Source organism: Epinephelus fuscoguttatus, linkage group LG1 (genome assembly GCF_011397635.1).
Source record: "Epinephelus fuscoguttatus linkage group LG1, E.fuscoguttatus.final_Chr_v1".
Taxonomy (NCBI): Eukaryota; Metazoa; Chordata; class Actinopteri; order Perciformes; family Serranidae; genus Epinephelus; species Epinephelus fuscoguttatus.
Window position 1 is genome coordinate 23355624 of NC_064752.1, and position 12045 is coordinate 23367668.

The following is a 12045-nucleotide window of genomic DNA, read 5'->3' on the forward strand; positions in this document are numbered from 1 at the left end:
ACTCATTGGTACATTGTCATTTCTGTGACAAATCCCGAGGCTATACCCAGCCTTAAAAATCTCATTTACTTTACAAACTGAATTTAAAAGCTACTTTTTTCATCTTTTGTCACTTCTATTGTCTCAAAGTTGTGAATGACAGTCCATTTAATATCACAGCTGATAATTATAGCTTATTACTTTACACAGAAACAGCTCCACACCCTTTCTCACACAAACACAAAGACTCATGTGGTCCCAGGCTGGGGTGCGGCTGGAAATTTTGGAGCGTTTGACAACAGTTCAACAACCGTTCTGACACACTGAATATCTGCAATGCGTGTCATGTTCCAGTGCAGCTGAATCACTGAGACACACACACACACACACACACACACACTGGTGACACACAGTAGACTATAAAGGTCTCATATATAGGCTATAAGGACACTTTCATCAGACCCAGAGGAGATTAGAATGCCCTCTCTTGGATCCATGCAGTAGATACAGTCGGTCCTCTTCCTCAGCCTGCATGGAGAAAGGTCGAGGTATTTTCTCTGAAGATTCAGCATCACGACCTCAGCAGACCTGCAGAGAAAGCAAATTCACAGGTCAGATAAACAAAGACTGATAGATACATGCTTGTTTTTTCTATTTTGTGCAGCATGTTTCACCTGATTTTTAGTCAAATCAGTGAATGTTAGTGAGCCGATGACTGGTCTTTCAGTGTGTGTCATGCAGTCATCCAGATTTACGAGCTGTGGTTTCTGTTTCAGGCCACTCATATCCTACGGGGAAGATCCAAGTCATCGGAGACATATTCCAGTTCTCAGTGGATGTGAGTGAATTTTCTCCGGAGGATGTTATCATTACATCTTCCAACAACCTGATAGAGGTGCATGCTGAGAAGGTGAGCCATGAAGGAAAGCTGTAATAGTAACCCCTAAAACAGTGAAGAGGTCTGCTGGTTGATTACTGCACTTCAGATAAATCATATATTAAGTCATTTGATAGAAGTATTTTTAAATTTTGGCAGTAGATTATTCTTTGCAGCCTACATGAATACAGAGAGCAACACAGAAATTAATTAACTCGAGTACTCAATGTATAGTAATGGCTTGAATCTGATAGAGAACTGAAGCTAGATTACAGAACATGTCAAAGTTAAAGCCTTAAAGTGCATAAGGATAAATATGGTGCAAAATTAAAGAGACATAATGTAAAATTTACAATCATATCATATCTTCTGCTTTTGTCATGCAGCTGGGAGAAGATGGCACAGTCACAAACACATTTTCCCACCAGTGCAAACTACCATCCAGTGTGGACCCCACATCTGTGAGCATGAGCATAGACAGCAGTGGCACCCTGACTGTCAGAGCTCTCAGGGTACCTTAATGCCCAATAGCTCTGCTCTTCATTTATCGTTTTAACACTGGAGTATAGCGACCTCTGGCGGTGGACGCAGGGAACCAAAGGACCCTTCATGTACTACTGGAGATATGAAGAAAACCCTTTAACGCTTTGTGAGATGTTTGGTATTGTCTTGGAGAATCCTGTTAACGTGATGAGATGATTGAGGTTAAACAGCAGGGGGTGTCGCAGAAACATGAAAATGGTTGTTTACAGTTTTTCTCAGTTGCTGAGATTTTTCCACTCAGAAGTTACATCGTCGAAACAGTTCTCGCACAGGCCTAAAGTGAAAGTCTGGAAATGACACATTTTGTTTGCAAAATGCTTTTACACTCACAAAACATTAAAAACATGCAACAGAATCAAATATTTGCATCAATCAACACTTTCTGAGATGTCCTGTTTGAATACTGGCTTTATTCTATTCTTGTATGCAGGTTTGTCGATGCCCATCAATTGTCGTTGACATGTCAAACCTACGGTAACCAACCAGACAAGACAAATTCAGACATTCATTGTCATTTATCTTTGGTACTGCCTCCTGTCTTCACTGAGGAACCAATAAAGATTGGCATTTACACCAGGAGCGTGAAGTAGTTACAACGGGCCCCAGTGCATGCTGTTATGATGGGCCCTAATGTAAGCTAGTTACTATTTATGTGCCTAAACTAGTTGCTGTGTAATCTTATCGTCTCGTCATATGATTATATGGAGACTTGACATTGTATAACACCAACATACATACTACCCAGAAACAATCATACAAAACATACCAAAGAAAATAAGGAATTATTCATTTAATTGAAATTTTTTTTAAAGCTTATTTATAGTTAATGTAGAATTAGCATTTATCTAATGACATATTTTGTTATAGATTGCTACTGACTGTTTTAGGAAAAAACAAAAGCAAACCATGATGGTGATGGCTTTGCCTTTTCAATATAGTCAAGCAAATGACACAATTTTTTTTAATTTAATGTGAGTTGTTATTTTGTTTTTTAAACAGACATATATCTAAGGTGGCAATCTGAATTACCTACAAGGCCCTGTTTTCTGCACTGCATATTGTAAGAGGGCCCGCTCTCTCTGTGGGCACCCTCACCTCATTGTATTTGATCAGATTTTTCCATGTCCTTATTGTACGCTGCAGCAGCCATATCATTTTTGGTTTTTAGGTTTTGACCTTGTCTTGATTCCATATTTATCGAACTCAGAAATGTTGAATGCTCAGGCTCCTGTGCCACAATTATGCAAGTAGTTTTCATAAGTCTGGAATAGATATTTTCTTTTTTTTTTTAGTTAATCCAATAGAGTGTTGGGTTTTACTATGAGATCAGGGTTAAGTGATTTGAAAAGAGTGTGAAAAATGTGTGAACCCAAACAAAGTGTCATCACATTTGCAAGAGCAGACTTCTGCTGTATTAAGAAGGTGGTGATGATGATGAAGGTCAAATGGATCCCACTTTCTTTAAGCTGTCTTAACAGTCAAGAAAAGCTGTAAATGTAGGCTTTTTGTTTTCCGTTCATTTGATTACCGATAAAGCCGCATTTAAAAAAAAAACTTTATTGAACAATTTATAAATACAACGACAAGACTCGTCCATCATATCATCAAAGTAAATGCTCATGGAACTGAGTAGAAAAAAGCGAGAGGAGAAAAACAAAAGGTTTTTGAAGTACCTGAAGGCAACATCAGCGACTGGTGGAAGTTACGTCAGCATTCCTGCCCATGGAGACGTGACGTCAGGTAGCGGTTGTCAAGGGATGTTTTAGTTTACGGAAGTTCTTACCAAGCGGCAGCTCTGTAAGACTTAAAACTAGTATGAACCGACCACAGGTGTTATTATTAAATATATTTATGGTTAAATGAAGCTGTGTGTAGTATTTTGATATTATGAGCTGTGCTCTGACGCTACTGTCGGTTTCACAGGCTGGGTTTTATAATGTAAAACTGACGTTAGCAGTGTGATGCTAACTTTAGCTGAGGAGCAGGACTAGCGACAACAGCATGGCCCAAGTTTCTCCTCCCGGGTCAGTCGTTGTAGCTGACTGGCACCGAAGTAAAGACAGCAAAGAGTATTTCAGCAAAATACTACACAAGAAGAGGCGCAAACACTTCGGTAAGACAGACTGTAAACATATCATTCATGTGTAACCAGGGTTTGAGTTTGATTGTACAACACAAGCATTTTAGTAAGTGTGTTCTACGGTTCATTTTTGAGACTTCACATGCTGCCACTGTACAGATTTCAACCAGATACGTTTTTCTCATTTCATTGTGATTTGAACTTTGAGGTGGAAGCAGTCACATAAAGTGGCCGGTAGAAAAATGTGCATTTCCCAGGGGCGGAAATAATGACAGCACAGGCAGAGCTGCTGCACTGGGGCCCATGGGGCAGGGGGGCCAGTAGAGAGAGAGAGAGGTTGGAGAACAGAGAACGGGCCATCATGAGTGACTCAACTTGCCACCCCAGAAATAGTCGCAATCCATAACAACATTAAATGTGTTTATTTTTACATAAACTATCTAAACCATAAATAAACAAAATCTGGCACAAGGGCCTCACATAATAGTGTGCACTGGAGCCCATCCTAACTACCATACGTCACTGGCATTTCCTATTATACATCCTCACTATCAGTACCATAAAAGTTGTCCATAAAGTAAAGCACCTTGGCTTTTGTTGTGAAGCAGTGACACATTAAATATGTTAAAGACATGATGTTGGTTTTGCCAGTCTGGCTTCTAGATCGAGGGGAGTGATTGTAGCATTTGTGAACACTCAAATTGTCTTAGGAAACCATACAAATATTGTGTCAGAAGAATAGGATTAAAAGAATAGGATTGTGGAAAATATGAAGCAGTTCATGACAGTAAATATTTAGATGACCTTTCTAAAACTTGTTTCACAGGCTTGTTGGAGTCTCCAGTGATGCCCCCACATGTAGCTGTGGACACAGTTCACTATAAGGTCTTCCTTTCTGGCAAGAGTGGAGTCGGTAAAACTGCTCTTGCTGCACGTCTCGCAGGCCTGAATGTTCCTAACATGCACTATGAAACCACAGGTAGGTCCAACATCAACGTGAGTCAGTTGCTTTTAGAGTTATCTGTACAGTTAAGGGTTAATCAGGTCACAATTTATTTATCCAACTTAAGGTATTGAGACGACGGTGGTGTATTGGCCAGTGAAGCTGAGAGAAAGTGGCAGAGTGCTGTTTTTCCGTCTGCAGCTGTGGGACTGTGGAGAAAACGCCTTACGCAGATTTGACCATTTGCTACCAGTATGTATGAAATATAAAGTGTTTTTACACGAACAATTTGATTTATACCAGAAACAGAAAAATGAAAACACTCACATTATTCTAGATCAACATTTTATTGAATCTCTGCTCTGTGTGTCTTCCAGGCCTGTAAGGAGCAGGTGGACGCTGTCCTTTTCCTGTTCTCCTTCACTGACAGGACGTCCTTTGATGATCTGTCGAATCAAATTACTAAATGGACTGAGACGTCTGCGGGTCCTGTTGTGAAACTGGTGGTCGGCACCAAGTATCCTTTTGTGTTCTTTAATAAAAACTTAAATCTATATCAATACACAGACGGACATTTGTCCTTAATGTTTCCTTCAGATTTGACCTTTTCATGCACTGTGATGTGGCACAGAGAGACGTGAGGGACTTCCAGGAGAGGTGGAGCTTACCGCTGCTGCGTGTGGGTGGGGAGGTCAGTGACGGGCTGGGTGACGTAGCCCCCCTCCTCAACTGCCTGGCGGAGAACCTGTGGCATCAGGATTGTGTTACAGCTGCATCAGCCAGCCACCATTCACAGCAGGAGACAGTGACTATACTTTAATACTGAACAGAATTTTTAAGACTAAGTTGAGGTGAAGTGGAGGTCCAAGTAGGGTCACCCCTGGGTGCCTTTGAGAGATCGCACTTGTTGATTTGGAGGAGATTCAGATCCCTCAGGAGGAGATGGAGGAAGCTGCTGTTTTGTTTTTTTTTTTTGTGTTCTACATGTATTTGAGTGCCTGTATTTAAGCACATACTGAATTTTTTTTCAATCATGTATTAGACAGCACTGCTCCACTTGTTTGTTTGTATTATCCCTGGCATATTTGGGACAGATTTTCACTGATTTCTGTCAACATTGTTTGCTCAGAGGTATTGTGCTAAATATTTTGTCAGTATTTCACAGTGAGATCAGCAGCTGTTCAGTCAAGTTCTCTTGTTACCTTCATTTCTCAGCTGAGGCATTTCCGTGTCATGAGGCAGATCTGAAAAGGTCTGAATTATTTTTATTAATAAAAAACATAGCATTACTTAAAAGGACAACATTTTAATACAAGTGAAAAAAAGCTATTTCCAATAATAATAATAATAATAATAATAATAATGAAAAGTATCCCATTACATGCCGTGTGTCTGCAAATTGTGACAAATTGAGTGCATGTTTAACCCTTCATTTTATGTTATATGGTGCTCCAGTGTGCCTTTATCAACATTATTATGTGCATTCAAGTTAAGGTAAATCTTAACAAACAAGTTATCAAATTCTTTCAATTTTCAAAATGTATACATTGGTAATGTGCAAGTAAAACAACCTAAATTTGATAATAAAATCAAAATTGCAGAATCATGTTTCCATCACTTTTTAGAAGACAGCGCCTCCATCCACGCCTCTTTATCTGACCTGCAAAAAAAAAAAACAAAAACAAAAAAAAAAAAAACACAACATAAGGGAATCACAGATGGAAGATGTGATGCTAAAAAGGAAATGTATTACTCATTCAAAATGCATAAAAGATGCAGCTCAGCCACCAAAATAAAATGTTGGCATTGTACGTTTCTGCAAACCACGGACATGTTACATTTAATACGAATCATATCAACGTTTCTAAAGTGACGTATTTCAGAGGACATGCATGAGCCGAGTTTCAGATCAGGAGGTTGGTGGATGGCGTGGCTTATCCAGGCTGACACTGGGTGAGAGGCAGGGTACACCCTGGACAGGTCACCAGACTATCACAGGGCTGACACATAGAGACAGACAACCATTCACGCTCACATTCACACCTATGGACAATTTAGAGTCACCAATTAACCTGCATGTCTTTGGACTGTGGGAGGAAGCTGGAGTACCCATAGTGACCCATGCTGACACGGGGAGAACATGCAAACTCTGCACAGAAGGACTCTCGCACCCTGGGTTTGAACTAGAAATCCTCTTGCTGTGAGGTGGCAACGCTAACCACTGCATCACCGTCTTATTTTAAACTATTATTTTTATTCTTCATCTTATTATAAAGAGGCTTTTTGAAGAGGGCCGAAGGTTGGAGTCAAGCCTGGGGCCACTGCAGCAAGAACACTGCCCTTGTGAATAGGGTAACTGCTCCACCCACTAAAGCACTGGGTGTCCCCTTAGATAAATTCATATCTTCCCTTTTTGCTTGGTCTCCTTCACTGAACATCATCTGGTTACCTTTTCACTATCTCATGAGTGTAACTGCTCTTTTTGGGTGGTTTTCAGTCATAGTTGGGACCTTTCCTGTTGTGTTTGTGGCAACCAAAGCAAGTATATAAAGTCAATAAAACATGATATTTTCCTAACCCTAACAAGATGTTTTATGTGCCTAAACTTACAGCACTGTCAAACCATGAAATTGAAACGTGGAAAACCAAAGTTTCAGCATATCAGGTTTGCAGAAATGTACAATGCCAACGTTCATTCTGGAGGTTGGGTTGGAAGGTGTCCACTCGTACCTTGTGCGTGCAGCAAGTATCATGGCGGTGGGCTGTCCGGTTTGACTTTGAGAGATGTGCAACAGGAAGGAATCTGGGGGTAGACCCAGGACCTCAGTCTTCAGATTCTGAACATGCACATGTGTGGGGAAGTCAGCATGATCCAGAACTGTGAACCTCCGGTCCCTGACACGATGCAGAGAGAGAAAGAGAGAGAACACACTCTGGTTTCAAAACAAAGTGTGACGACAGTTCAGTGTATTACCAAATAAGAAACCAGGATGTGTGGTGTTAAATAATGGGTGTCTGGTCAAATACTTTTTCGTGGAGATGATCAAAAGGTCATTGAAGAGGTGGAGGTAGACGCTGGTGTATGACACTCTCGAGTTGTGACCTGCCTCCACAGTCAGCTGTCTCATGGGACCCTGGTGCACCAGAAACCGCCCGCTTACAACCAGAGGGACTGACTGGATGGAGGAAGAGTCAGACAGAATTTAAAACAGACTCTGTTACATGAACATGCAGATGGCAACAAATTCTGTTTGAAATCTCAGTGAAAATAAAAGAAAGTTGTCACCTTAACTTTGCCAAAATGCAGCAGCATTTCCAGACAGACCAGCTCCTCAATTTGTTTCATTTTTTGGACCCCGTTGTCACACTCGGCCACGATCTGGTTAGAGCAGATAGTGATGTCATTTATTATTATTTTTTTTTAAATTTCAGAGTTGACTTTTAAGGCCAGATGTGTGTGCTAGGTACCCCAAGAGAGGGGGGACCAAGAATGGTCTTGATGGTATGGAACGGTGCCTTTGGTACCATCCACAACTTTTCACAGTGGATACCCTCCAATAACATACATTAGTATACTACATTCATGCTGAGACAGATCTGATCACTTGAATGTAACACAGTATTACCTCATGAATGGCTTCTATTGCTTTTTTGAGATTTGAAATGGAGTCGGAGCCTGGATCAGTCAGCTTCAGGATGCTCTGAAGTAGAAGAAAGCCCAGCAGAAGCCTTGGTTGACTTCTCACACGTGTCATAAATTGAAAATATATATTTGGAAGCATATAATTCAGTAGCCATGAGACGCCTACCTCTAGGAGGAGTTTAATACGTGTAATCCTCTGAAAGGGGAGGACAAGGAACGACTTGAGGCTCCGTCTTTGACACACTGGGTCACTCTCAAGCTTCTTGATTGAATACAGGAAGTCTCTGTTCTGCTGCCTTGAAAAGGAAAAGATGGAAAGTCAGCGTTGTAGAGTACCAGCTTTGGTATCAAGTGCAGAATGGAGACTTACAACAGCTGGTTGACAAGAGTCTCTTGGTACATCATGTTAGTCACATATGGCACATAGAGGCTGCGAAACTCTGGGCAGTGTTTCAGCACGATGTCTCCAACCTCAGATATCAACACACTCTCTCCCAGTCGAGTTTCCAGATCCATCAGAAACCTAGAAGAGACAGGAAGCTGGCTTAGCATGAACAATGAAACTAGTTCAAATAACATAAAGGAGGAACTGGTGTGTGGAGCTCTCACTTTTCACTGGCTGCCATCACGCGACGAATGTTGGAAAACAAAATGTGATGCTCCATTTGATTCAGGGTCTTCCTCAGTGCCTTGGATGCACAGAAATGATTGACAGCAACTCCGAGGCTCCTTAGGTAAGACGCTTCAGAGCCGATCAACTCAAACGTTGACTTCAGAAGGAGCAGACAAGAATTAACAGACTTTTCACAGTCACTGTAAACCTCAAAGACCAGGGTAATGATTCTTCCACTGTGAGCAAAGTCCATGAAAAATCAAAACTGAATTGATTCTACCAACAAGCATTGTCTGTATTCAAAGTTCATTCCATTTTCCCATAATTCTCCATTGTTTTCCAGTGAGTGAGTCGCTGAGTAGTGGAGACATCGGTCACACAGACTGCTCACAACTGTTGTTTATCTTGAGTTACTGATGATGACATTACTTCTTGAAAGACACATTGATTTTGAGTTTTTTAAATGTATTTTTTGGCTCTTTAAGCACCACAACCTGAGTGTCATCTAGTTCCATTATATTCAAGAGAAGGCAGACATCTCTACGGCTGATATCTCAAACACTCAGCATGTCACACCAAAACAATCTAGACTGATAAATAGCACTACAGGTAAGAGATGAAATATGCATGTTTGATTCTGGGGTGAACTGTCCCTTTAAAAATGCATGTAGGACATTATTGCATTACACACTATATTAATGCTACACCCTACAAGTTATACTTCTTAGTATTGCTGTAAATTGCAACATACAAGCCAAATTACTAGCTTGATAAAGGTTACATATAAAATAAGACATTAACATGCCAACATGCTTGATGCAAACATACTATATTTAGCACAAGTTTAGCACATTAATGCAATAATGCTAAATCCTGTATGCTAAATCAGTATGGTTTTCAGTAGTAGCTAACAAACACGTCAACATGCTGAAATGTGCACAGGTTCAGCCAGGTAAGGGACTGTTCCTTAATTTTTGAGAGGGGAGGAGGCAGTGTGAAACAAGGGAAGACTTATGTTTTCTAGTTTGGCTTAGGGGCTCAGAAACTGTAAAAACAGAAGTTATCATCAGATAATCAGATTTTCAATGGTCCTTAACACATCAGGTGTGATTAGTTACTGTTTCTGTCAGGAATCAGAACCCAATATAATCTTAAAGTTGTGATGTCATCAAAATCAGATGCAAAAATTAACCTCGCACTAACCAGATCGTGGGGGGAAAAAAACAACAAAAAACACTGTATTCTGAACTCATGCATGCAAGACAGTAGCGACAAACCAAAGATTCTTTCCAACTCCAGGGTTTCATCTTCAACCTCTAACTTTTCCCATTTGTCAATCAGTGCGTTAGTCACACCCCAGCCACCCTTCTCTTCTGACAAACAGACAGCATAAGCCTGAGAATGACACACTGAATCTTTTAGATAATAAGGTTCATTCTCTTGCCAAATTTCCCAGTCATAATGACACTAGTGGTAAATGCATAGTTGTTTTTCTGGTATGTAACAGGCATTATACTGACACAGGGTCTTAATCCATCATCTTAATAATGTTGCTACACTCCTGTCTTCCTCTAATTTTACTGTAATTTGGTTCAGAATTAGACTGCATTGCGCTGATTATAATGTACTGTAAAGCATGAAACATAAAGCTTTCCACACCTCCTGAAGGCGAATCTCCCTGTTGGTCAGGCTGCTGAGCAGGCCGGACGCCTTCACTTCCTCTAGATCTTGCCAAAGGGTACACGGAGTCACCTTGACAGGCTGAGGTGGAGATGAGGATTCAGTTGCTTTAGGAGGCTTTAACTTAAGGGGAGCAGGCACATCGCTGCACTGAGCGACAAGACGGGACTGCAGACCCTGCAGATACTGAGGTGCTATCAGCTCAGACACATAACTCTTGCTCAGCCTGTGCAGATTGTCTTTCACCTCCTGCAGACAGTAGTCCTGATACAGTGGGACTGCAGAGCAAAGGAAGAGATGAAGACTTTAAATAGCTGTAAATGTTAAACTGCTCATCAACAGTGCAAACAGAGAGGGAAACTCACAAAAATTAATGTACTTTGACTGGAATGTTATGCTCATTTCCTCCTCAGCTGGATCTGCGGCCCTGGGTTTACAAAGCAGGCCACATTAAAACGTTAAAAGTATAGAGATTGTAAGGAGAATAAAGATTTACAGCCTCACTTACCCTTCTGTACTTCCATCCTGATCCTCCTCTGGAGACAAAGTTGGACTGTCCACCTCATCTAGAGGCACTGAGAACAACTCAGGCACATGTGCACAGCGTACGTTTTTTAAATCCAATGTTCGCATTAAAGCCACGGACCTGAGAGCTGAAGATATGTCTGTGGGTGGACTATAAAAAGACAAAGATAATTCATGATCATAATCCTACATATAAAGATAACTGAAGTGTCTTTACATACACCATGTGGTCCTGACCTGCACTCCTCAAGCTGGTTCAGGAGGAAGTCACTGCTCTCCTCTGGGTCTCCAGTGTCCTGTGCACTGTCAGTTTCTGGAGGAGAAAACCCTAAGGAAAGCTGCTCCTTTGTCTCCATGTTTCGTATCTGTGATATCAAATTACTCACTGGATCTCCAACGTAGGACTTTAGAGTGTTGAGTATGCCGCTGCTCCAACTGTTTTCATCTGTGCAGTCAAATTGAGCCATAACGCTTCAGTCTGGAAATGTTGTCTTACGCAAGTCTGCCAACAAGACTCCTTTTTTTGAAAGTCTGACCAAAGTGCAGTGATGGATCTGTTTATCTACTGGAGCATCCTTTGTTTGCACCAGAGACACTCAGTTTAATGATCTCAGGCAGATGCAGTCTGAGCTCTGCAGCAATCACAAAACTGGAACCAGGTGTGACTCTTTTTTCAAGGCACTGGCAAACTCTGAATGGGGGCTTGGGTTTTAAACTATTGGTTTACCACAACAAGCAGATTGTCAGCTTCACATTGGGCTCTGGGAAAATGAAGATTTTTCACTATTTTAGGAATGGATATTTACAGCTGATGTATCAAAACAATTAGTAAGTTGCAGCCCTGATTATAAGCAGGTTTTGAGACTATGTCCACATTAAGAAGTGGCAAACAAAGTAGGTCTATGGCTACAATAACACCGTAGGACTTAGTGCTTTGCTTTTTTTTGTTTGGATGTTCAACTGATTAATTGATTGTGGCCAACAATAACAAAGACGTCACATGCAGCATGCTTTTGTATGTAAGTAAACATGGAGGTCACTGAAGTCGGCGAACAGTTTCATTTTCAGTGGAAGCCAGCATATTTGTGAGCAGATGATGACAAAGATAAGGCAGAAGAGCCAAATTTTTGGAGCCAATGGCTGCTACTTCTGTATGGATGTG

General features: G+C 41.0%; 3 protein-coding genes across 4 annotated transcripts; 2 read left to right on the plus strand and 1 right to left on the minus strand.

Moving 5' to 3' along the window:
- The first annotated feature begins 373 nt into the window (after positions 1-373).
- Positions 374-1978, plus strand: LOC125890604 (heat shock protein beta-7-like). The gene is made up of 3 exons (XM_049579318.1): positions 374-590; positions 756-889; positions 1243-1978. Exons 1-3 carry the CDS (start codon positions 512-514, stop codon positions 1375-1377), a joined length of 348 nt encoding a protein of 115 aa, XP_049435275.1. The 5' UTR covers positions 374-511; the 3' UTR covers positions 1378-1978.
- A 1178-nt stretch (positions 1979-3156) lies between these two features.
- cplane2 (ciliogenesis and planar polarity effector 2) lies at positions 3157-5332 on the plus strand. Its single transcript, XM_049577665.1, has 5 exons — positions 3157-3512; positions 4306-4458; positions 4550-4674; positions 4800-4939; positions 5020-5332. Exons 1-5 carry the CDS (start codon positions 3401-3403, stop codon positions 5240-5242), a joined length of 753 nt encoding a protein of 250 aa, XP_049433622.1. The 5' UTR covers positions 3157-3400; the 3' UTR covers positions 5243-5332.
- Positions 5333-5951: 619 nt separating this feature from the next.
- On the minus strand, positions 5952-11551 carry si:ch73-15b2.5 (rho guanine nucleotide exchange factor 19). Of its 2 annotated transcripts, XM_049577664.1 has the most exons (13): positions 11270-11551; positions 11121-11196; positions 10867-11034; positions 10724-10785; positions 10338-10636; positions 8675-8835; positions 8436-8588; positions 8232-8361; positions 8049-8123; positions 7709-7801; positions 7450-7598; positions 7153-7317; positions 5952-6082 (listed from the first exon to the last, which is right to left on the minus strand). In XM_049577664.1, the coding sequence occupies exons 3-13, from the start codon at positions 10989-10991 to the stop codon at positions 6037-6039; spliced, it is 1458 nt and encodes a 485-aa protein (XP_049433621.1). In that variant the 5' UTR covers positions 10992-11034; positions 11121-11196; positions 11270-11551; the 3' UTR covers positions 5952-6036. The 2 variants fall into 2 exon arrangements, with proteins under 2 accessions (XP_049433621.1, XP_049433620.1); XM_049577663.1 differs by having other exon boundaries at positions 11121-11551.
- Between the last annotated feature and the right edge of the window lie 494 nt (positions 11552-12045).